Source organism: Caenorhabditis remanei, chromosome V, assembly GCF_010183535.1.
Source record: "Caenorhabditis remanei strain PX506 chromosome V, whole genome shotgun sequence".
NCBI lineage: Eukaryota > Metazoa > Nematoda > Chromadorea > Rhabditida > Rhabditidae > Caenorhabditis > Caenorhabditis remanei.
In genome coordinates this window covers 7,841,843-7,866,391 of record NC_071332.1, presented here as the reverse complement: position 1 = coordinate 7,866,391, position 24,549 = coordinate 7,841,843, and the positions used below count along the sequence as shown (strand labels likewise).

The following is a 24,549-nucleotide window of genomic DNA, read 5'->3' as shown; positions in this document are numbered from 1 at the left end:
GGGAAAAAATGTCGGAACTTTTTTGTTGCGACAATACTATTAGGCAAAGTCTAACCGATTTAGTCTATTTACTTGTGACGTCATATTTTCTAGTTCAGTATAACCAAGTTTTCCAGCAGCTGGTAATTATATTGTTCTCTGTAATTTGCCTGTTTTCTGTCTGATATCTGAATGTCGGAATCTGAATGACTTGTCGAGTTTGTGGAGCTGAAAATGGCGAACCTCACTTTGGAGGAATTTCTTGCAAGTTTGTTAACACCATTTGTATTCAAAGAATTCTAAACTTTAGAGCATGTGCCGCATTCTTTCGACGATTTGTCTTATCGAGAAAGTTGAAAATAGTGTGTACTTGCAAGGAAAAGAACCACAAATCATACCCTTGTAGACAATGTCGAATGCTGAAATGCATGGCGATTGGAATGACTAGAATTAGTAAGTTTTCCAGAAAGTAAATTACATTATCATTACATTTTTTAGAAGTTCAACCAATGAGAGAGAAAAATGTAATAAAAGTTCCTACACCAAAATTCATGTCGACACTCTCATTGCTATCGGTAAGTTTTTTGGTCCCTCTTCTTGACATGAAAAATATATTCTAAACAACCTTTTCAGTGCAATATAATTCCGAGATCATGTTTTAATATAACAAAAACTGTGGAAAGTTGGCCAGAGATTGATAAAAAACGGAAAGATTTATATGGAGAGAACACCTATGAGCTGAACTTTTCTGAGTTGTCAAATTTGGCTAAAACGGACACGAATCTTCTTTGGAATCTCGGAGAAATGATATTTCCTGAAGTGAAAATTTTGAACGCAGACGAAAAGGAAGCCATAATATGTAATTTCTTCCCAAGATGGATTATCATGGAGTGTGCTATTGACTATTCCACAAATTATGATTATCATTCCCAATTATTAAAAGGAGATGGCTTGGATCGTATGTTAGTGAAGTTCTACGGTTCATCAATGCCAGATGAAAAGCGTATGTCAGATGAAGATATACTGAAAACTTTCAAACAATATTGGATTCATCTTTACCTGGTCATTTGCGAACCATTTTTTCAAAAGAAGTATGACAAAGTGGAGTGCATCGCTTTGTTTCTTCTGATTCTATTTGATGATGGTGAGACAAAAAACCCGTTTACAGAAGATTAGTTGTTCTTACAGCCTACACCAATATCAGTGAAAAAAGTGCTCAATTATGTAGGAACTTACGGAAAGTTGTTTTACGGGAACTGAAAGGATACCACACAGACAATGATTTCACTGAGATGAGGTTTCTGAATGTTATATCAACGCTTACGTCTCTGGAAAGAGGAGAACAAGATCTTCAAGAAGAAGTTCTGATTTGCGGGTTGAACAATGTTTCGTTGCACGAGGATTTCAAAGCAATAGTACAAATGAAGAAATTGTGATATCTCCATTCAAAATAAAGGAAAAAAGTGAAGAATCATTATCACTGCCATTTAATTATTTGTTCAAATAAAACTTTCGTGCCAGTTTTTTTCTTGTTTGCCAACATGTTTTAATCAAATTTCATTTATCTTTTAAATGTGTTCCATCTCTCGGTGTTTTGCGTCATTTTTACAAATTTCAGTGGTCGGTTTACCCCATCGAATGCTATGCAAGGTGTGTGGAGCTGACGGATCCGAGCCACATTTCGGTGGTTCGTCTTGTAGGTGAGACTCCTGACGCAAATACTTTTATTAGGGAAATTTCGAGTTTCAGAGCATGTGCAGCATTTTTCCGGAGATATGTGCACTCTCAAAAGTCAGTTATCTCGTGTACTTGCGAGCACAGACTTCCCTCATCCCATCCATGTCGACACTGCCGAATGCTCAAGTGTATAGCTACTGGTATGACAAAATGCAGTGAGTTTTGTGAATGTCTGGTACTTGGTTTTTTCTCAAATTGAGATTATAGAAGTACAAGCTAATCGGGAGAAAAATAGAGTTCGTTTCTTCTATCCCGGATACATTTCATTGATCTCATCACTACCGGTAATCAGTTCTTGCACAAACATCAGAATGGTTGAACTTTTCAGAATGCAATCATCCCCAAATCCTGCGACAATATTTCAAAAACTGTTGCCCATTGGGTTGATCTTGACAAAAAAAGAAAAGAACTTCATGGAGAATGTTTTTTCGATCACAATCTCTCTCAGGTTACAAGTTTGGCAAAAATTGATACAAAACTATTATGGGATCTCGGGGAAACTATATTCTCGGATGTTTCAAAATTGATTACGACGGATCGAGATGCTATCATTTCAAACTTTTTCCCAAAATGGCTAGTTATGGAATCGGCTATCGACTATGCAACTAATTATGACCAATTTAAAATGTTTGTGGGAACAGAAGAGTTCTACAACAAGTGTGCTTACTTTTACGGGACATCAATGCCAGAAGACAAACGAATCAAAGATGAAGATACCATTCGTATATTTGCACCGTTCTGGGATTGGCATTATTCAGAAGTTGCTCATCCGGTCTACTTGAAGAAATGTGATAAAGTGGAGTATATGGCAATTTTTCTATTATTACTTTTTGACAATGGTAAGGTAAATGATTTTTGTTTCAAACCGAATCTTAGCTTTCAGCATATACAAATATCAGCGAAGACGGTGCAAAATTATGCAGAAATATAAGAAAAGTGATTCTCCGAGAACTCAAAGGGTATCAAGATGACAAAAATTGCTCAGAAATGCGGTTAGCAGATACAATTGATACTCTACGTCTTTTGGAGAAAGCCGAACAAAAGTTACAGGAGGAATTTGTGCTTTGTGGACTTCATAATGTTGTACTTCACGACGATTATAAACAAATTTTTCAAGTGAAGAAACTGTAATTGTACATAACTATTCAAATCCGCTAGGTTGTCTTCCAAATATTATTATTTTCTAATAAAATGAATTCTGTTTTTATTTTCTATAATACATGATGATTCAAGATTTAACTATTATCAGAAATCGATATGTTCTTTGCTCGATTTGTAACCTGCAGTGTACTTTATAGTCCACTATCTTCACTAGTCTATTCCTCTCTTCTTCTCTCTTTCTCTCTTCCTGTCTGAATCTCTATCAAATCAACAATCAATTCAGATGATTCTCTAGACAGTGTTGATCGGGAACAACTTCCAATTTTATTCATTCCATCTGACGTCTATTTTCTATTAATGTGTTTGAACTTTTGAAAAGAAGACGTTCATTTGATCAAACTTCCAACTGGTGAATTCAAAAAATCATGTACACCTAACTTATTTTGAGTCTTCTAATGTCTCTCAACTATCTATGCAACATTTCACAACAATTTCAAGTGATCATCCCCCTCTATGTACGTGCAGAATCACATTTTGATCCATTAGTTGCCCATTGATCTTTGTCATAAACCTTTTACACTTCCGTGCAATTTTATTAGGACTCACATGTAGGGGAGAGACAGGTAGATCTCCCACGCAATCTCCAAATTGACATATTTCTCTCTTTTTTGGTGTTTCAGTTTGTTGTCTCTACTCGAAATGCAATGCAAAGTATGCGATTCACGGTCAACTGAATACCATTTTGGAATTTCTTCATGCAGGTAATTAGAGGGATTTATTTATTGACTTATAACTGATATTTCAGAGCTTGTGCAGCATTCTTTCGGAGATATGTGAACTCTCCAAAGCAGCAAAAAGAATGTAATTGTGAAATGGATAGACCTCCTTGTAGGTATTGCCGAATGGAAATGTGTGTGAAAGCTGGAATGATGGTTTCAAGTGAGTTGTTTTCTTCGAAAAAACGTCTTCATTTCAAATGTTATTTGTTAAGAAGTTCAACAAAAACGAGACTGTAATCCTTGTAGAGCAAGTGGAAGTTCTTTAGAAGTGAGTGCTATAACATAACTTTTGTAACCAGAAAATAATTTTTTTCAGACAACTCAAATTGCCTTACGGAATAGTGATCGTATTTTCAAAGCTTTGGGGAATTACAATGTTCTCGGACAAGAACGAAAAATAGTTCATAAGACGAGTCCTGCGAAAAAAGTCAACTTCTTTGAATACACTAGCATTGCTATTATCGACTCTCGCATGGTTTGGAAACTTCTGGAAAATACTTTAATCGAACTTCAAGTGCTTGATGAAAAAGATAAACATAATCTGTTTTCCAATTTTTATCCCAAATGGACGCTTTTCGAGTCCGCAATAATGGCCTTCCAAAGATCTGACGTCCATACTTTTTTTGCTCCTAATGGGAAACCGGCAAAACAAATTTCGAAATTCTATAAGGATTGTATGACATCAAGACTACGAATGAAAGACGATGAAGTGTTGAAAATATTCGAGCCGTATTGGAATTCATATTATGGACACGTGGCCTATCCACTGTTTGATCTCAAATTCGATTACATGGAGCTAATGGCCATTTTGACGTTGTTGCTCATGGATCCCGGATACACAAACATATCTGATGAGTGTTCGGAAATGTGTCATAGTCTGCGGAAAGTAATACAAAGAGAATTAAAAGGATATTATTTGGAGAAGAATTTGCCGACGGAGAGACTATTCAAGATAATAGACGCATTACTTTTGATGGAGGTAATTTTTTTGAATGAGTTGTTAGTCTAGTCTGAAAATCCATAGATCAGTTTGTATCAGTATTCAAAATCTGAAAATGTTCTCAGAAAGCAGACACGTGGCTACAGGAAGAAGTTCATATGTGTGGAATTTACAACGTACCAGTCGATGAAGAGTTTCGACGTATGGTAATGGCTCCAAAGCTGTAAAACAACATCACAACTTTCTATTTTTTTAAACCAATCTCTGATCTCATTGTCTATAAAAATTGGATATGCAAGCTTCTTTAAACATCAAGTCATTTGAAAAGACCTTACGAGATAAGTGCTATTCTATATATCTCTTCCTTCCAATGACCTTCTATTATTCCAATAATCTCTTCATTGTGTTCCTATTATCCAGTTGTCTCGGAGGGAAACGATAAGAATATTGTTTTTCTCAAATTGAGAGCCGAGTTCCGTCTGTTTAACGACAACTCCAATATCACCGAATACAATATCAAACCCACTCCGTGACGAAAACTAGACTCCGTCATAGTTCTTCACTAGATCAATCACGGAACTGAGAGAACTATTCAATATTAACTGATGCTACTTATTCATTATTTCAATCTCACTTATTTCTACAATCAAACTGATTATTTTTCTTTTCTAGATATTTATCTAAAAGTTGAGTTCATGTTTTACATTTATGAGTAAGTTATATCCCGTCAAATAGCAATGTAAACTCCAACTTTTATTACAGCACAATTCAATTTGCCTTTTTCCTCTGGGTGCTCTTTTCAGCCAAACAGTTTCATTTCAATTTCACAGTACTACTTGCAGTCATCTACTTTGTTCACATAATTGATAATGTATCAATTATTCTCATGAGAATTCTAATGTTTTGCGGTTTAGACGGTAAGAGTTCATCCTGTGAGAAATGTTAAACAACCTTTCAGATATCGCAATTCGAGAAAATGTACATTTCGTATCACTTATGTACATTTCGATTTTTGCTGTGATCAGTGCGATGTGCATTTTGCCATGTATGATAATAGAAAGATGTTTTGCAACTTTTTTCATATCGGATTATGAAGTGAAGCAAAGAAAATACATTTCTTTCTTCCTGATATTGCTCTTGTTAACCGTGGCAACCACTTCCTGTTATTTTGTTCGAAAAACATCCAACACAGTTTATATTGTGATTACTTTAATGCTCTTTAATATTTTCGCATTGATTGTCAATGGAAACCTTCGAGTTTACAATAATGCTCAGTACAGGAAGAATCACTCAACAGGAACAGTATTCATGACGATAAATGAATATTCTCTCACGCGGAGATATCAAATAACGGAAAACATAAGGACACTGAGAGTAATTTTCCCCATTGTGAATCTGAAATAATATATATTTTTGATTCAGATGCTTAACCTTATTGTATTCTATATGGGATTCATGAACTTGTTACTGGTTATCAGTCTAATGATGTCCGGAATCCGAGGAATCTCTCCAGAACGACAAGCCGTCTGCAGTATTGTTCTAGATGTTTGTATTTTTGTATATAGCAACTTCCTCTCCCATATCATCACGTATTGCTGTGAGAAATGGAGACGTCATTTGTCGGCAACTTGGAAGAAGGTAAGGGAAAAGAATCCCACGACATGCATAAACACAATTGTCTTTTTTTGTTATTGTAACGATACATAGCGAAAAAACCAAAATAATTTCCCACACGCGTAGGTAGAAGAGAGTAATTTTTTGGTTTTTTTCTAGAAGGAAATTGACATATTCATTTGAACATGATCAATGTGTTTGTCTGTCAGAAACTAAGAGATATGAAGAGCTTTTGATGACTAAAACTCATCAACCGAAACTCGTTTCATTAAATTTTCATGTTTTCATACCAAAAAGTTCATGCCTACATCAGCAACAATGTTCTACGTTTTGGTGCTGATAACTTCTCGTGTAAACATTGTTTCCTTATTACTCATTGCTAGAATTCTGCCAGGAGTCTAGAAAGTTCAATGAAATAAAATATGCATCAGTGTCCAAAAAATAAGTTTCCAAAAATGTTGCTCACCCAATCTATTCCTAAAAGCAAAAAACCCATATTTAAGATCGGTTGTCGTCCCTCTACAGTTCATGTTGCCCCACTTTGTGATACATTTGGATCCGAAATGAATGTGAATGTGACCGTCGATACATACTTTACAACTCTCCGTAACTCTTGGAATGCATCTGCCCCCGTGATCTCGAAATAACCTGGAATTACTATAATCCTTTTCGTAAATCTTTTCTTCTTTTTTCAACATCTCTTCTTCTTTTTCTTGCCACCTCAAAATGAAACTAATTTCAAACGCGGAAACGCTCTTTTTCATCAAACGACTAAATTCATCAATCTTGAATTCTTTCATGTAGAAAAAACGACTCGGTCGGAATTGAACTCAGAACATGCTCCCACATGCGACAATGTAGTACGGGTGTTCAGGATGTATACGTGGTAATCATTCGGACAGTACATTCAATTATCTTCTGATTACCACTTCTCATTTCCTTTTCTTGTTTTTGTCTTCTTCTCTTCATACGTTTTTATTCCATCTGTTATCTTCAGATCTATTCATTCGTAATCTGAGCCCAACCATGCTTCTCATCCACTATTTCAACATGTCACATTTCAAACACTATAACTATTTTAGCACTGAATTGGAGGTAGTGTTGTACGGAGAAACTGTGTTTTATATTTTGGAGTGAGTTGGAATTTATTCAGAACTAAAAAACTAGTGAGGTTTCAGCACCCTAAACATGATGTTCTACATCTGGATCTTGTTCTCAGCAAAACAGTTTCATTACAACTTCAACCTCGTTTCTGGTGCTCAATACATTATACATTTCATTGATAACCTCGCCATAATGGTTATGCGATTTCATTGGATGTTGGGCTACACGGATGGTAGGCTTACAGTGGTTTAATAAGTCTTAAAAACTGAAAGAATTCAGACATCGATATATCGTCGAATTATGTTTTTAACTGGGCTATGACTGTTTCAATATACTGCATTGTTGCTGCGATGTGCGCTTTACCTTGCTCTATACTTGAACGATGTTTTGCCACGTTGTATCTGAAGGATTATGAGACAAATCAACGACCATATATCTCGTATTGCCTGGTTTTTCTGCTCAATCTACTTGGAGTTATTGGAGCATTGATACTTCAGAACAGTAAGTACTCTATCTTGAATAACATAATGGTATTTTGAAATTTCAGAAAGCTACACAATCTATGTTGTCACCGCGTTAATAGTTCTGAACATAATCGCTTTGTCGGTGAGATCGCGTATGTTGAAGCATTGGTTTCATGTTTTTTTCAGCTCAACATATTTCTTCGTGGCTGGAACAAGAGGAAGTATAAAGAGTGCCATAGCAGTAGTACTGTTCGGTTCAGCAGGATTGGGAAGTATTCTCTGGCGAAGAGATTTCAGATTTCGGAGAATATTAAGTCTCTTCATGTGAGCAATACTTGCACCTGGACATGTTTAATATCTCGGAATTTCAGATGCTCAATTTCATAATCTACTACATGGGATTTATGAACGTTGTCCTCGTTGTCAGCATCCTCGCCTCCAGTTTCGTTACATCCCCAGAAAGCCAAGCGCTCTGCTCTCTAATCCTCGATGCCAGTATATTTTTATATAGTTTTGCTCTCCCTCAAATTATGACGTGTTTCTGCCAGAAATGGAAGGTACAGACGAGCGCATTTAAAGAGAAATTGGGTTATCCAAAGTCGACAAGCATTGAGCCATTGAGAGATACATTCGGAAGTGATATGCGAGAGGATGTGTCTATGAATAGATACTTCGACCAGTTGAAAGAATCGTGGGAGAATGCATGAAATGTTGGATAGATCAAAAAGTTATTTTTATTAATAAACACTTGTTTTTGGTTTTTTGGATAAATCACGTTTACTCGGCCAATGTGTTTCAGACATGAAAGATATTAATGACTATTGAAGTAGTTTTTTCAGTATCGAATTCTCTTTATTTCAAAAGACAGACAACAGAGATCACAGAAACACATAGATCCAATTGAGTCAAAGTACCCATGAAATGAAGCTTCACATTAGCACTAATCGGTCAACATTCAATTTGGCTCGGAGTCGATTTCAGTAATGTCGATCTAATTTCAGAATTGAAGACCAACGTGAGCAATCTGAAAATCCCAAAATATATATCTTTCCGTTTTTTTCTTCTCCCGACCCTTCACACGCATGCAATAAACACCAGAGAAATGTCTGAAAAAGGAATCCCATAACATTGTTGTCTGTGAAAATTGGGCCGAATTGATAAATAAGCATTCCTATGAATCCACATGCAGCTTGACCGCATGTCTGAAATTGAAATGAAAATGAAAAGAAAGATGATGAAACTAAAGAAAAGTTACTTGTTTCAAAAATCCCATTTCCTTCTTTTCAAGAGCTAGATGTCGCTGAAGATTTTGGGATTTCGCCTGAAAATTGATACTTTTTCTCGTTTTGAATAAAAATTACCTGTGAGCGGATACTTCTAACCTTCCAAATCGTAACTGTGTCCAGAAGACCATTCAATGTGCAAAGTAAAATGAATTTTCCAAAATCTCCAAGATAGGAATAAGTTAGACAAACTGATGATTCAGAAAAGATAAATCTCCAGAGTTTGTTGTCGTAATGAAGGTGACAATGCTCTGAAAATTCGAAAAGCGTACATGTATCTCAAGATCAGGAAACGATTTTAAAGTAGCTTAGTACTGGAAGAACTTACGTGCATGGAAAAATACAATGACTATGAATAAGGATAGGAAAAATGAAACAGCAATCATATGTTTTGTGCGTTTCTTGCTGTAAAATACATAATTGATTTTCAGAGTTATTGTTTTGTAACCTGAACATTGTTGTATACTGAACAGGTAGAAATACTGCCAGAAATCGATTGATAGTGATTAGAAAGTCGGCTTGAATTGATACATCGTAGCATATTACCAGAATTAATCCGCACACATGAGAATATTGTTTGAGAGAATTGATATCGCTGTAATTTTGGATGTTGGGAATTGCTCAAAAAGCAGTTTCACACTTACAAAATGATCATTGGAGCAACATAGAGAAAGTACAAGTTGCATTGAATTCCATTGAAAACTGCCTGATTTGCAGTGAGTAATGAGAATGAGTGGCTCAAAGTGTTGCGCTTACAAACCGCAAAAACTACTGACCAATTACAAATAATTCCTAATAAAGATACCTGAAAAACAATAAATTCTTAAAACCAAAATCTTCGAAACTCACTGGAACAAGAGTGAGACCCATTAACTGATGCGTTTCCATTCTCCAAAATGAATCCTGAAAGATGAAAAACACGACAAGACGTCGTCGTTCAGGTTCACAAAAACAAACAAAAAGTGAAAAAAAAGATAGAAAAGTCGAGTGAGAGACGAAAAAGGCGTGGACTTAATTGAGTTGATGAGCTTTTGAAGGGAGAAAAAAGAAGCGGACAGGCGTAGTTATCAAAAAACTTTGATCGTTTTGAAGTGCTCGGCAGATGGAATGTTGGGCTGAGAACAAATTGGGACGGCCCTGGAGGAATTCTTCTTTTTTGTGTATTGTGTTCAATTGAATTCGACGCACATTTAGAAAGTTCATAAAGAAGTTCTTTTCATAGTCAGAGATCCAGAATATAAGGTTTTTAATCATTCGAAAACGTAAGAACTTTGGAAACTATTTTCATGCATTATAAGAAAATCTATTCTTCCTTTTAAAAAGTTGTTAAAAAAACATAAGTCTATCTGTGTATCATGTTTTCAGTATGTTTATGAATGTAGAATGATGCCAATTTGCGAGTCTCGTTCTCCGGAAACTATCGAAACATCAATGTTCTTACTTTTTGCTTTGAACTGAATATAATTCAGAGATCGTTCATTTTCGAATAATGTTGAGAATCTGTTGAGAAATCTTTTGAGAAGTTGTATTTTGTGTCATATCAGTTATTAGAATTTATTGTCCATAAATTTCAAGAGAAGGGAAGTATGATTGTGAGGAAAGCATTATTAGTTAATACCATGACCCGTACAAAAATAATGAATAAATGAACAAATCAACCAGGAAGAAGCTCAGACTTTAGTTGAACCGCTTGTTACAAAAATCGAAGTCTTTTTCTCTGAAACTATTTCTTTTTTTTAATTCACTTTCCTGAAACATACGTTGTGGCTTCCGGAAGACTGACAACATTTCCCGATTCGATGCCAAAATTATTCCCCTGAAAAACACATTGAATTCCTCAAATATAGCTCGAAAACTATCTTACCCTTCTGCAGCATGCATAAACGCCCAAAAGGCAGAGAGAACAAAGAGAAGGACCACATTTTCAAAAAATGGAGCAATAAGATAGTAGCTTACTTGACCAGTAAAAATAGAAGTTCCTTGGAAAAATGTCTGTTTAATAAAATTAATTTCTCGTTGTCTCTGTCGTTTGGACATGGTTATTCCTGCAGAATTCATTAGCATTCGGTTTGTTTGCCCAGCTTTGTAAGCTGTCAGAAGATTCGTGCAAATTGTAATTACGACGAGGGAATTGTTGAAAACAAAGTCAGTATACCAGTTTAATGCGGTACATTCAGGAGTATCGATATAAGCGAAAGTCCAGTATTCCGGGTAGAACATGAAATAACAAGCCAGAATCTCATACAAAATAGTGCACTTGATGAAAGATGTTATCCAAATAATATTTCTGACTGTCAGAGTCAGAAAAATCGTAAAGATTTTGTCATAATAGAATGGGAAGAAAACTGCACAGAACCGATTGATTGCAATAAATAGATGGGATTGATTTGATATATCATAGATCGAATCAGCCAAAACTCCAATGTAATGGGAAGAACTTATGAGACTCTTAGAAATGCTGGAAGGTATTATTGTAGGCAGAAAATCTTCGATTTCTTACTTCAACTGCATAGGAACAATAAAAAAGAGAAAAAGAAAACAAATAGTTGTATTGCAGACTGCTTGATTTTTTGTGATAATACCGAATGAACTGTTCATGGCAGTCATTTTTTTGGCTGCATAGTAAACCAACATATTTGAGAGTGAACCTAATGATGTTATCTGGAAGGTATAAATTATTATCTTTGACTGAAATAGTGCTAAATTTACCGTAATCGTTAACAATACTATGATAAATTGATCATTCATTCAAGATTCGGCAGAACAACTAATGAATCTCCAACGAGACTAGACTGTTCGTGAGAGTTTTCTGCTGATGAGGAACAAAAAAAACAGAGTAAAGAAAACATGGAATGGATCTAAGAAAAACTCATTGTTCCGGTTGGAAAATCAACGCAGTAGAGTGGAAAAACAACGGTGGGACACTGTGAAATGAAGTTTGATGTGAATTCTGATTTGAATTGTGACGTTGAGTTCAGTTTGAATTAGACTCTGGGCTTTCAACTAGATAGTTCAATTGAAAAACGGAGAACTAGATTGCTACAACAGATGATTGAACACTCATTGAGCGTGTGAGCTGTTTGATATGACTATTGTTACAGTGGGATCTGAAAAATACAGTTTTTTGAATAATCTAGCAGTGGAAACTGACTTTTTCTGTTGTTTTTACTGAACACTTGCCTCATTTCTTGATTTGATAATATAATAATTCCTCTGAAAACAGCAATTGAATATGTTTCTCTGCTGAAAATTCTACCCTTCAACAGCATGCATAAATGACCATAACGATCCGAAAATAAAAATGAGAATGATATTTGATAGAAGAGGAGCAATAACGTAATAAGTAATTTGGCCAGTGAAGACACTCAATCCTTGAAAAAATGTCTGCCGAATAAAGTTGAGTTCTCTTTTTTTTTGTAGTTTGGACATCTGAATTCCGGCAGCATTCATCATCATTCGACTATTTCTTCCGGCTTTGAATGCAGTCAATAAATTTGAGAAGAGAGTCGCTACAACTAGGGAAATGTTGAAAGTAAAATCTGAGTACCATGTAAGTTGAGAACATTTTTCTGATTGAATGAATGCCAGATTCCACGTGGGTTCGTCATAAAAAAGGTTACAGCGAACTATCTCGTATAAAATAATGCACCCGGCAAACGAAACTATCCATATAACTATTATCATTATTTTAGTTTTTCGAATACTGAAGATCTTTTCATAGTGGTTCGGCAAGAATACAGCGAAAAATCTATTGAGTGCAATTAATAAATGTGACAGATTGGATATTTCATCTGAGATCATAGCAGCGGTCCCAATGAAATGGGTATACTTGATGAGAAAATGGAAATCTCTGAAAATGGAATATTATCGCGATGTATTGAATTCGAGAACACTGACCCTAATTGGAAGGGAACAATTAGAAGAAAGCATATACACATCATAGAGTTGCAAATTGTTTGATTCTTTGTGATTGCTCCAAAAGAACTACTCATTGAGCTCATTTTGCGAGCAGCAACTAATACATAAGTGTTCAGTGAGATACCGGATACTGTGACCTAACAAAAAAGAACCTAATTCAGGTAATTAGAAAAAAAACTTACGAGTAAAGTTATCAATGCAACTATAATGTTATCTTGCATTCTTATTGATAGCTTCGTTGACCAATAGAAAATGAATTACAAAAGGAAGCTGACAAAAAAACAAATTACTAGTTGTCTGATTTCAAAACGGAAATGAAAAATTGGATGCTGTGAATCAAAACAACTGTGAGAGAATCAAAACCGCAAAATCAATTTGATAATTAATTTTTTTCTGAGTTGTTGTTGTTTTCAATCCTGTTTCAAATATATGGTTTGGACGTTGATTAGAGGGGGGAGTTGCAGGATTCCATAGGAAATCAGAATAATGCTATTTCTTTTTTACCCAGAACAGATTCGCCGGCCAGTAAAACACAGAAAACTCAGATATGCCATCAATTATTGTAACAGCTTCAGCCCCTGCTGATTTAGTTTAACTTGATCTTGTAAGATAGATTTCTTGGGTATTTGGAACGGTTTTATTAACAGTTCAAAACTATTACAGTCAACATTTAGAACATAAAAAATATTAAGTTTTCTGAAAGCATTCAACCCATTGAAACACTTGAGATGAAAACTGATGTCGTGGATTCTGAAAGCAACTGTAATTGTTTTGATTTTCAATGTTCATGTAACTCACGTTTTCTCGTTTTGAACACTGATCTCATTTCCTGATTAGAAGCCAGAATTATTCCTCTATAATTTGGAAAAATGATCAAAATATGTTTCACTGCTAACACTAACCCTTCTATGGAATGCATGAATGCCCATAACGATCCGACAATAAATATTATGACAGGATTTTCTAGCAATGGAGCAATAACATAATAAGTGATCTGGCCAGTAAAGACACTCAACCCTTGCAAAAACGTTTGTTTGATAAAGTTCAACTCCCGTTGTCTTTGTCGTTTCGACATTTTAATCCCAGCTGCGTTCATCAACATTCGACTTTTTCGTCCGGCTTGGAACGCAGTTAATAGATTGGTGACAAGAGTCATTACAACCAGTGAAGTATTGAAAGTGAAATCAGAATACCAAGTTAGTTGAGTACATTTTGGTGTTGCCAGAAATGCCAGTGACCAAGACTCAGCATCATAAGAAAAGTGACAACCAATTAATTCATACAATACGAGACACCATATAGCTGATGCCACCCATATTACATTTCTCATAACCTTCGTTCCAAAAAGAGTGAACAATTTCTCGTAGTAAGATGGTAGGAAAACTGCACAAAATCTGTTGAATGCAATCAGAAAATGAGAAAGATTCGAGATTTCATAGATAGTCATTGCGATGACTCCAATGATATGGGAGTATTTGATGAAAAACTTCATTGGACTAAAATTCAGGATCTTATTATTGGTCGAGAAACCTCAGTATTACAAACCTTATTTGCAACGGAAATATATAAACTAGAAATAACAGGGACATTCCTGCATTGCAAATAGCTTGATTTTTAGTGATAACACCAAAGGAACTATTCATTGAACTCATTTTCCGAGCAGCGAAAAGTACGAGAACATTTGAAATAGTTCCGAATACTGTGACCTGAAAATTGGAGCATTTTTTCATAAAGATCCGGTTGGAATTCTCACCAGAAAAGTGATTAAAGCAACAATCATTTTCAGCATTTTGGCAATTGGTCTGATCAAAACTGAACAACTGCAAAATCCGGATGTAGACGTAAAAGTAATCAGGAAGCGTGAATAGTGAAAACGAAAAGAGACTCTGGGAGAAAATGAGCACAAGTGGTTTGCTTTCGACGCCAAAATAATGAAGAGAAAAGTTTGAAAAAAGAAAACAACTGTGAGACAATCGAATTTTCAACCAGCTTATTTGATTACTGTTGTAAATGAGATTCAAAAAGAGTTCTGAGATGAATCAGAAATGACGATTCAGTGTTTGATCAGTCTCTCCTAACTAGAAACATCTGTTTTTAGTTTCACTGTTGGAATTGATTGTAGATTGTAGATCAACGAAAATTGTGTTTTGCGGAGCATGGGCGGTCTGAGCAAGCTAGAAGAAACACTTAATGTCCAGCATTTTTACGAGAATTTCCACTACATCGAATTGCACAAAAACAATGAATAAGCTCCCGTTTATTACTCGATTTACCTAGAAACCCGCTACTCAAAAATCAGATACAACATTCAGAAAATTATGAAAAAATTATTCCGCTGAACAACGCTAACTTTTGTAGTTTCTTTTCCATTCAATCTGAAAATAGAAATCATAAAATTAGAATTTAGAGACTCGTGATGTCGTTGACCTCCATGCTTCCACAGTTCGAGTATTCGATGGTTGGTCGGGTGCATCGAAGCTGAAATTAAAAACTAAAAATATGCTGCCTTTCAACCGGAAGTTGGAGGTTACGAACCAGAATCTCCATTTCTAGAAGCATATATTTTTGAGTTCCGGATTACAGAGAATGGTGACCATCCCTTCGAAAGCATGAACAAAATACCATGGGAGAAGTATGATTATAAAACGAAGAAGCTCATTTTCGATGACTGTTACTAGCAGGAAGTACGATAGAAGTGCAACAGTATATCCACTTTCTTGAATAAAAGTTTGCATCAGAAAGTTCCGCTCCGATTTTGCTTTTCGTCGAGATGACGCGTGATTCAGAGTGACGGAAACCTGCAATTTGAATATTACTTGGGTGCAATGTAGAGTTTTAAGAAATCTATAAGTTTAATTGCGGTATTCTCTTATATTTTGTGAGTGATGTGTTTCAAACTAGAAATCAGACCTATAAAATTTGATTTACTGCTGGTTGACGCCTCACAAACTGAGTTAAAAAGTTTTCTAATTAGGTTTCTGTTCACTAAATGTTGTGTATTGATACCACTTACAGCTTTGTTTTGCCTTCTGAACTGATAAAAAGTGAGGGAATTTAATATAATCATGACAAAAACTACAATCATGTGCAACTGAAAGTCAACGACAAATGTAAGTTTTTGACATTCGGGAGTAAATGTATAGACCAGAGTATTGAGGGATTTCTCATAATACATTTGACACCCAGCTGAAAATGAAAATTACACATTCTGTTATAATTTTTATAGTTGACTTACACAATGGGAATACTGTGATACTGATGAGTACACAGAAGATCCATAAAGCGGCCAAGAGGAAAAATGAAGAGTTTGTACTGAAGAAAACTGGATATTTATGTGGATACCACACAGCACAAAATCGATTTAAGCATATTAGAAGATGAGTTTCAGTAGCTAAATCATAACAAAGATATAGTACAAATCCAGCATAATGCGAGTACTTCAACAACCAGTCAATGTCTCTGAAAATGAATGAATATGAATTTCTCACAAAAAGGTGATACTACATACACTAGCATCAACGGAGCTATCCAGAATACAGCAATTGTGCAATAAATAGCTGTTGCGAATGAGCCATGAGCAGAGAGAACTCCGAAAGAGCTCCTCAAGGAGGGCACACTACTTGAAAAGAGTACAACTGACCAGTTTGTGAAGCAACCGAAGATTCCACTCTGAAAATAAACATCAATAGGAAACATAATAACTAGAGAAGTAAACTCACAACTAGAGTAAACGCTCCAAGAAACGTCTCGTTTTCCATTTACAAAATAAGAAAAAAATCACGTCTAAATATCGAGCGCAGTATAATTATACCTCCAATATGTTATTACCACACGAGACAGCTGCCGACAAGGCATCCCGACTTAATCATATATTCGGTAAAAATAAAGTTCAGTCTAGAATCTACTCATGTAATTTCCTCATTCCTCTTGGAGCAAGGATCAAAAAGATTTTGATTCGATCAGAAAGAGTGAAGTTTAACAAAGTTATTCTCGACGTTTTCATAACATTAAGCTTTACTTTATGCATTTTCTAGTTGCAGAAGTTGTGATGTCTGCTCAATCGTTACGCAAGTCTTTTGAATTGTATGTAACATCTGGCTGCATGTACAGTTCTGACGTTGCAAATTTTCTAATCTGGTGTTCCAGTTTGCACTTAACATTCTCTGCCGTTCCGTTCAGTTCACAGATCTTTATATCTAATTTTTCGTATCCAGTATTTTCCAATCGAGTATTATTTTAGAATACAAATGCCAACCAATTGTCCATATTTTCCAACCAAGAACTTATTTTCCCGGAATAATTTGAACGTCACAACAGTATATCTATCAGAAATCACAAAAAAAAATTTGATTGATTCTGTAGTGTTCTGATTTTGTGTTGAAGAGGTTGAGAGAACTAAATTCAATTTTTATTAGAAAGAACCTGATAAGAGCTGAATGACGTTCACAGAAATCATTTTTAAAGTTTAGAAGAAGAATTTCTGTCGAGATCTTCCGGCGATGAACGACTTGTCGAATGAAAGACATCATATCCACACGAGAAGAGATACGTCTTGAATTCGCGATTAAAGGCCATAATGATAATTCTGAAACAATATTTTTAGTTTACCCCTATTGAATCTGATATATAGCTTATCGAAATTTTCTTTTCCTATAATCACCTTTTTTTCTCAATAAAAGTTTCCCCATAGTTTGCAGTCACTTCCACTCCGTGTTTTATTATTTTGCTGGAAGAATTTAGAAAGTGAATTCAATTTCAAAAACAAAAGAAACGCCAGGTATTGTACACTTTATTAAACAAAAATGGGATAAGAGCCGAATGAAGTTTGAATGATCATTAAAATTTAGACGAAGAATGTCTGTCGAGTGCCTGAGTATGAGTTGCTTGTGATGGATGACTTATAGAACGAATATGAGAATATCCGCAAGAGAAGAGATATTTCTTGAACTCAGGGTTGAATATCATTATAATGACGCTGAAATACCATTCCCACATCTTGTTGACTCGATTAATTTGCCTAATTCCCTAATTACTCACCCATCGAGTGCGTGCACAGCAACCCATGCGAACGAAGTGCAGAAGAAAATAGCCCATTTATTAGAGAGATGAGCCGGCAAAATGAAGTATGTGACGAGTTCCAGTGCAAAAATAAACCCTTGAAAGATTGTGTGCCGCCGTCTATCAGACGGCTGGCGAAGAATGGCGAGAACAATAGTAAACAGATCACAACTTTATTAACACAAGAACTACTAACCAATAGAGGGCTTCACTGGGTTCTTCTCGGCGGTCTTTGGAGCTGGAGGCGCTGGATCCACGTCCATGCTGGAGCCATCGACGGGAGACGGTATATCGGGAATCGAGGGCATCGGGCAATCCGGATGGGTTTGACGTGTAGTGAACGGCGGGCTCGTAGAGAGCAAGAGTGCTTTGACTGGCTTTCCGGCTTCCTTTTATGCAGACGAAAGTAGAGCAGATCGTTATCGGCGGGACATCGAAGGTCAAGGTCACGGAAGTAGCACGGGATGTCAGAATGGAGAAGTCCAAGGAGGGAGGGTCACGGGTCACGTAGTTCGGGATAGAGCATTGTATAATAAAGTGTGTTGTCCTCTTAGGAGATTATGGGAATCGGTGAGGGATTCGGTGTGGCTTTGATGTGTTTGTGAGGTCGTGAATTAAGACCTTATTAATTCCGCGACACTGGGGGCCGGCGAGAGGTGCTCGTAGCACTGGTGTGATCCAAAGCCACTGATTGTGTGACAGGTTGAGAATCGTCATTAGACAATTCTAGTGGTATTAGCTGGTTGATGGCACGTTCAATTAGCTTGTTTTTACACTGCAAGATTACTGATCTTACTGCGCCATCCTTTGATGTGATCAGTTCCGTGATTCTAGCCAGTGGCCATCGGTAGCGTGGAACGTTTGGGGTGTGTACTAGAACGACGTGGTCCCGTTTCGGGGAGACTGTACAGTGTGAGTGTGGTTTGTATGTTGGAGCCAGATTGCTTGTGTACATGGAATTGTAAAATTGGTCCCATAGTTGGAGTCGAATATTGTCGAGGTGTTTCAGGTACTCGCGTGTTTGTTTTTCGGTGATGCCAATTTGAGTCCCTGGAGCATGTTCCAGGTGATTTGGGAACGAAAGTCGTGCTTGTGGACTGATAAAATCAATCGGACGAATTGCTTCAGAATCCGAAATGCTGATGGGATTTGCCGTGATTGGTCGGCTGTTAATGATCCCTTCGCATTCCACTAGAAGTGTTTCTACTTCCAAAAATGACAGTTGGAGTCGGCCTATGTGTTTGTAGAACATGTTTTTTACTATGGCCACGATCCTTTCATATACTCCTCCCTGCCATGGAGCGAACGGTGTAATTTGTTTTACCTCGATTTCTTTGGATGCTAGATACGAAGTTAGTGTCTGACTTGAATTGATCAATGTGTTGATGTCAGCATTGATCATAGTGTGTCCTAGTGTGAATGACGGTGCGTTGTCGGATATAATTGTTCTAGGGGATCCTCTGCGGCCTACAAATCTTCTCATTGCGAGGAGAAAACTTGACGTTGTGTTGTCTGTTACGGCTTCCAGATGAATTGCTCTCGTCACCAAGCAGGTGTTGAGCATGCACCATAATTTCCCTGGTTGACCGGTGTCTGTTTTGTGCCCGATTGGACCAAAGTAGTCCAACCCGGTGTGTTGAAATGGGCGGCATGATTGGGTGCGTACGGCTGGCAGACTCGTTGCGAATGGGTAAAAGTATGGCCTTCCGTGGCGTCTTTTGCAGGTGGTGCACCCTTTGCGAACCGACCGTGTTAAACCTGTGATGAGGAATGGGTCATTGATGGAGATCCCGTATTTTTGGAGCGAATTGGTTGTACATATGTGCTTCATCAAATCTCTGTTCATTTGGTCAAATTCTGTCTGATCGAACGGAAGATCGCGATAAGTCTCCATCAGTTGTTTGCGCCGATCGAATTTTGTGTTGTATACGTCCTCCAAATTTGTGCGGAGGTCGTTGTACGCCCATTCAGACAAATCATCCGAAGTAATTAACTCTTTAGACTCGCCTTCTAGTAGGATTATCAAGATGTTTTGCTTCATGATGATGTCTATGGCAGGATTGTTATGAACGAGGGAATTGAATCGTGTGATGAACAACGAGTAATGCTCAGGTGCTCCAGAGAATGGTTTCAAGGTATTGAGAATGGTGTTGATGTCTGCGGTGTACCCTCCGTGAGGGGTGGTTGGTGAGTGCCGAACGGGACTTGGGCTCTGCACCACTGGCTCCGTATAGTCGGGAAGCTCCAGTTTGGCTTGGGCTGAGTTAGAATTGTTTTGGGCTTTTGTACTCTGTGAGCTGAGACACCATTGTGTTGTGTCCTGACCACGTAGCGGTGCGTCGATACTTTCCAATGATTGATCAAAGCGGTTTGGAGTTTGTTGCTGCTCCATCTGATCTTGGACTATTTCGAGGTTTGTGCGCATTGCTTGCAAAGACTGGAAGAGCGCATCTTGTGTTTCGGCACACCTTCCGATCTTACCATCCATTTTCTGGATTGTTGCGTCGAATCTCTGTGTGATTTCGGTTTGAATGAGCTTGCTGAACTTCGAAAACATTGCTTCGATTTCACTGTATGCCTTCGGAGGAGGCAGAGCGTTGTCTGTGGTGGGACAATGTGTGGCAGTTCGTGGTGCTAGATCACTAGTAGAGACGATGGGTTCTACTGGAACCGGGTCTGACTGAATCTTGGACAAGACCGGACCTTTTGGTTCCGTGGATGAGTGACCTCCTGTGTTGGTGGTAGTGGGGAGCTGAGGGTTTTGTTCCTTTTGGTGTGGTTCCTGGGAACTCGCGGAATTACGACTGTTGTCGGTTTGGGTTGATGTAATGGAATGTATGCCTGATGCGTCTAGGTGGTTATGGATCGGGATGTCATTAGTGGTACGTTTACTAGCTAAAGGTTGGGTTTGGACCAGGTCCTGTAGCATAGCCTCAATTTGCTTGAGTAGGTCCTCGAGTTCTTTGATCAAGGTTGGGTACTCTCGTTCTTTGATGTGATTGCAGAGTTCCAACACATTCTTGATACGAGTTTGCGAGTTGGAGCATAGTGCCGGATGTTGCAAGACGAGATCGAGGGCCTCGCTATCCGATTGTTTCAGTTGCAAGCACTGGTTGGAAAGCTTTTGGTGGTTAGCTTGGAGAATGCCAACCGTGTTTGGTTGGTGGGGGTCGTTGAGTGTAGACTGAACCTTTTTAATGAGGCGAGCGGTCTTTTTGGCTCTGTCGGTGAACTTTTTCTTAGCTGGACCGAGGTTGATCCAGCTGGCTTTTTGTTTCGCGGATGAAGATGACGATTTGGATTTCTTCGACTTTCCACTCTTCCCGGGGCTCTTCTTTGAAGCTTTGCTGTTGCGACGAGAAGTAGATCCATGACGGGTCGAGCGTAGGTCTGAAATGTTTGACCATTTAGTGATTACTTTTGGATGGCTTGTAGTGGGGACTGTTGTATAGTGTTGGCTAGTATATAGTGTGGACTGGTATGTAGTCATATTCGAATCACCGTAGATTCGAGCCCGCGAGTGTATATTAACGTCTCTTAGAGGTTATCCTCTTGTATACGGGTCAGAGACGTGTCAGAATCTCCGGAAAGCGAACGCTTCCAAGTCTCTCGAGACCAATAATTCTGATGAGCTGGCCATGGCGCTCATTGACAAGCCGTAGTATGCTCTTCGAGCTTGGAACTTGTATATCTTGTCACGTGTGCAGAATCATTGAATTACTAGTGGTCATTATATCCTTCTTTGGCTGCCGTTGGGCCCTTGGCAGGATTGTCTGGATACAACTGAATCTATGTAACTTCCAACAAGGTTGTGTATAAAAGGTGTCGTGCTCGTGTCTATGCAGTTCCGCAACATATACCGAGATACTGTAAAGAATATGCGTGCGCTTAACTGGCGCAGCCCATGTGTGGTAGTGTGCCTGCTCTGAATAGACGCCTAGGCAGTGGTTCAGTGGAATAGTATGAGGGAGACGGTGTAATTGTTCAGAATTGTGCCATATGTAATAGAGTTGCTGTCATTATGCTACCTGCTAGGAAAGGGGAAAGAGAGGTGATTCACTTTAAGCGTTTTATTCGTGATGTATAAAGGTCACTAGAATGGAGTTCGAGAGTTCGATGGCTTAATGATTGGTTGTTGTCGACGCGTTTGACATGGATGACTGGGCAGTGTAGACGGACGTTGAAGGTTCGTCGACGGCGGATGGTGGGTGTGCAGCGGTATTGGTGGAGACGCACATCGCGCTCAGATGTGGGTCTCCGCAAGTCCAACACTTTCTTGCGCGTTTGGAGCACTTAGACGGTAGGTGATGGGTGCTGCCACAGTGTCTGCACCCGTTGAGCACGCCTAAACGTGCCCAACGGGCTTCCGATGTTTTGTAAACGGAGCAGCTGTTCGCCGTGTGTTGGCCGTGGCAGAAGATGCATTGGGGGAGCATCTTCTTCGGTAGGCTGCCGTCTTCAGTAGTGTGTGTGTGTGGACGTCTGGACCCGGCCTTGATCCATATGTCGAGCTTCTTGTCGACCTCCTCTAGTTTCTCCACCAGGCGGTTGACCATTGGAGCCGTCACCTTGCGTGGTTCCTTGGGAGCTTGTGGAGCTGAAAGAAAGTGTTGAACGTGTGGCGTAGGTGTAGACAGGTGTTCGGGGTATGTGACTCTTGACTCTTGTACTGCCCTCTATGTGGGTTAGTGTGGAAGTGATACCACTGTGAGCGTGAGTGATCTCCGTACTACTAAAATTCTCGCCACCAACGGGTTGAATACCACGGTCGATGCACCATGTGCCGCCGTCTATCAGACGGCTGGCGAAGAATGGCGAGAACAATAGTAAACAGATCACAACTTTATTAACACAAGAACTACTAACCAATAGAGGGCTTCACTGGGTTCTTCTCGGCGGTCTATGGAGCTGGAGGCGCTGGATCCACGTCCATGCTGGAGCCATCGACGGGAGACGGTATATCGGGAATCGAGGGCATCGGGCAATCCGGATGGGTTTGACGTGTAGTGAACGGCGGGCTCGTAGAGAGCAAGAGTGCTTTGACTGGCTTTCCGGCTTCCTTTTATGCAGACGAAAGTAGAGCAGATCGTTATCGGCGGGACATCGAAGGTCAAGGTCACGGAAGTAGCACGGGATGGCAGAATGGAGAAGTCCAAGGAGGGAGGGTCACGGGTCACGTAGTTCGGGATAGAGCATTGTATAATAAAGTGTGTTGTCCTCTTAGGAGATTATGGGAATCGGTGAGGGATTCGGTGTGGCTTTGATGTGTTTGTGAGGTCGTGAATTAAGACCTTATTAATTCCGCGACAGATTGTTTGCTTCAAGAAGTTGATTTCTCTGATAGACATTCTGTGAGTAGTTTGCAAATCCACACTTGTTTGGACCTGAATGAGAGAGCTTTCAGAAAATTCCACAAGATTATCTGGATTGTTTTACTTTTTTGTTTATACTTCGCACTTTGAGAACTGTGGATATGTCCAAAATCACAATGATTATGATGATAGTGAAGTACTTGCAGAAGTCGGCGTACCAACCAATTGCATTACAGAGTGGAGTGTCGGTGAAGAAGAAGAATCCAGTTTTTTGACTGTACTCAAGAGAGCACATCACTTCATAGAAGGTAAAAGAGGAGATAAGTGTGAGAATAAGCACAATTACAATAAGTATTTTTGTGTTCCGATTGCTGAACATTATCTTGTAACGATACGGAGCCCACGCCGCGAAAAAGCGATTCAGAGAGATCACAAGATGGATTTGAACAGATAACTCGTAGCTGAACAGCAGAATAAAACCGCAGTGCTTGGAATACTCGGTTAAGAATTCGCTCCCTCTGAAAAAAGAATTTAGATGTACAGTTTCTTTGATTACGTTTTCAACGATTTGTGTTTTCATAAAGTTGTGATCGATATTGTAGATTGTGCTCTCACTCGGAATGATGTTAACCAAAAAGACCCGATTCTTCAGAAGACTAAACTTACGATATGACCATTGGACAGAAATAAATCATGAAAAACGTAGAATGGATAGCATCGGCAAACGCTTGACCGGAAGAGAGATACCCAAATGATTGTCTGAATGATTGCAGTTTATGGATGACAAAAACTGCAGTCCAGTTGAAAACTGTTCCAAGTAATGCAACTGGAAACAAGACGAGCCCAGTGAGCTGGATGTCGTTGAGGAGCATGCTGAATGGCATGGTTTGTAATAAATGAAGAGAAAGATGAAGAAAATCAGTTGCGGTCTAATGCGTGTGTCGTTCTGATTGATAAAAATACAAAAAGTAGGTGATCATTTAGTATGATTCAAGAGATGTTAGAAATCAAACGTTCACTAGACAGAAAAATAAGAGCAAAGATTCAGATACAATATTGGAAAGCGAAGTAATGAGAACACAAAAAAAGTGTGGTTTGTTTTTGACAAAAAGGACTATGACCTAGACAGAATTAGGGGGAATATCTACACGTAAGATATTATCGTAATGAGCAAAATGGGAGTAGAATTCGACATACAAAAACAAGGACAGATTGCGCATGATTCTGATTTTCTCGTGAATCTCTTTTCTAATGAGCCTT

General features: G+C 38.3%; 8 protein-coding genes across 8 annotated transcripts; 4 read left to right on the top strand and 4 right to left on the bottom strand.

Moving 5' to 3' along the window:
- Positions 1 to 185: 185 nt before the first annotated feature.
- GCK72_018028 (uncharacterized protein) lies at positions 186 to 1,415 on the top strand (the record flags this gene model as incomplete). Its single annotated transcript, XM_053732359.1, has 5 exons — positions 186 to 247; positions 290 to 432; positions 478 to 554; positions 613 to 1,123; positions 1,168 to 1,415. The coding sequence occupies 5 exons, from the start codon at positions 186 to 188 to the stop codon at positions 1,413 to 1,415; spliced, it is 1,041 nt and encodes a 346-aa protein (XP_053581272.1).
- A 202-nt stretch (positions 1,416 to 1,617) lies between these two features.
- Positions 1,618 to 2,847, top strand: GCK72_018027 (uncharacterized protein; the record flags this gene model as incomplete). Its single annotated transcript, XM_053732358.1, has 5 exons — positions 1,618 to 1,679; positions 1,729 to 1,871; positions 1,924 to 2,000; positions 2,045 to 2,555; positions 2,600 to 2,847. The coding sequence occupies 5 exons, from the start codon at positions 1,618 to 1,620 to the stop codon at positions 2,845 to 2,847; spliced, it is 1,041 nt and encodes a 346-aa protein (XP_053581271.1).
- Positions 2,848 to 3,516: 669 nt separating this feature from the next.
- Positions 3,517 to 6,797, top strand: GCK72_018026 (uncharacterized protein; the record flags this gene model as incomplete). The annotated part of the gene is made up of 7 exons (XM_003114376.2): positions 3,517 to 3,578; positions 3,623 to 3,756; positions 3,809 to 3,864; positions 3,913 to 4,575; positions 4,662 to 4,742; positions 5,959 to 6,174; positions 6,654 to 6,797. The coding sequence occupies 7 exons, from the start codon at positions 3,517 to 3,519 to the stop codon at positions 6,795 to 6,797; spliced, it is 1,356 nt and encodes a 451-aa protein (XP_003114424.2).
- Positions 6,798 to 7,176: 379 nt separating this feature from the next.
- On the top strand, positions 7,177 to 8,425 carry GCK72_018025 (uncharacterized protein; the record flags this gene model as incomplete). The annotated part of the gene is made up of 6 exons (XM_003114317.2): positions 7,177 to 7,283; positions 7,329 to 7,486; positions 7,534 to 7,755; positions 7,802 to 7,860; positions 7,905 to 8,042; positions 8,090 to 8,425. The coding sequence occupies 6 exons, from the start codon at positions 7,177 to 7,179 to the stop codon at positions 8,423 to 8,425; spliced, it is 1,020 nt and encodes a 339-aa protein (XP_003114365.2).
- Positions 7,890 to 9,889, bottom strand: GCK72_018024 (uncharacterized protein; the record flags this gene model as incomplete). Its single annotated transcript, XM_053732357.1, has 5 exons — positions 7,890 to 8,059; positions 9,330 to 9,406; positions 9,450 to 9,596; positions 9,646 to 9,806; positions 9,851 to 9,889. The coding sequence occupies 5 exons, from the start codon at positions 9,887 to 9,889 to the stop codon at positions 7,890 to 7,892; spliced, it is 594 nt and encodes a 197-aa protein (XP_053581270.1).
- Positions 9,890 to 13,625: 3,736 nt separating this feature from the next.
- GCK72_018023 (uncharacterized protein) lies at positions 13,626 to 14,571 on the bottom strand (the record flags this gene model as incomplete). The annotated part of the gene is made up of 4 exons (XM_053732356.1): positions 13,626 to 13,669; positions 13,718 to 13,773; positions 13,822 to 14,415; positions 14,465 to 14,571. 4 exons carry the CDS (start codon positions 14,569 to 14,571, stop codon positions 13,626 to 13,628), a joined length of 801 nt encoding a protein of 266 aa, XP_053581269.1.
- Positions 14,572 to 15,468: 897 nt separating this feature from the next.
- On the bottom strand, positions 15,469 to 16,677 carry GCK72_018022 (uncharacterized protein; the record flags this gene model as incomplete). Its single annotated transcript, XM_003114182.2, has 5 exons — positions 15,469 to 15,717; positions 15,933 to 16,105; positions 16,155 to 16,378; positions 16,428 to 16,588; positions 16,639 to 16,677. 5 exons carry the CDS (start codon positions 16,675 to 16,677, stop codon positions 15,469 to 15,471), a joined length of 846 nt encoding a protein of 281 aa, XP_003114230.2.
- Positions 16,678 to 17,377: 700 nt separating this feature from the next.
- Positions 17,378 to 18,285, bottom strand: GCK72_018021 (uncharacterized protein; the record flags this gene model as incomplete). Its single annotated transcript, XM_053732355.1, has 3 exons — positions 17,378 to 17,504; positions 17,957 to 18,074; positions 18,174 to 18,285. The coding sequence occupies 3 exons, from the start codon at positions 18,283 to 18,285 to the stop codon at positions 17,378 to 17,380; spliced, it is 357 nt and encodes a 118-aa protein (XP_053581268.1).
- Positions 18,286 to 24,549: the final 6,264 nt, after the last annotated feature.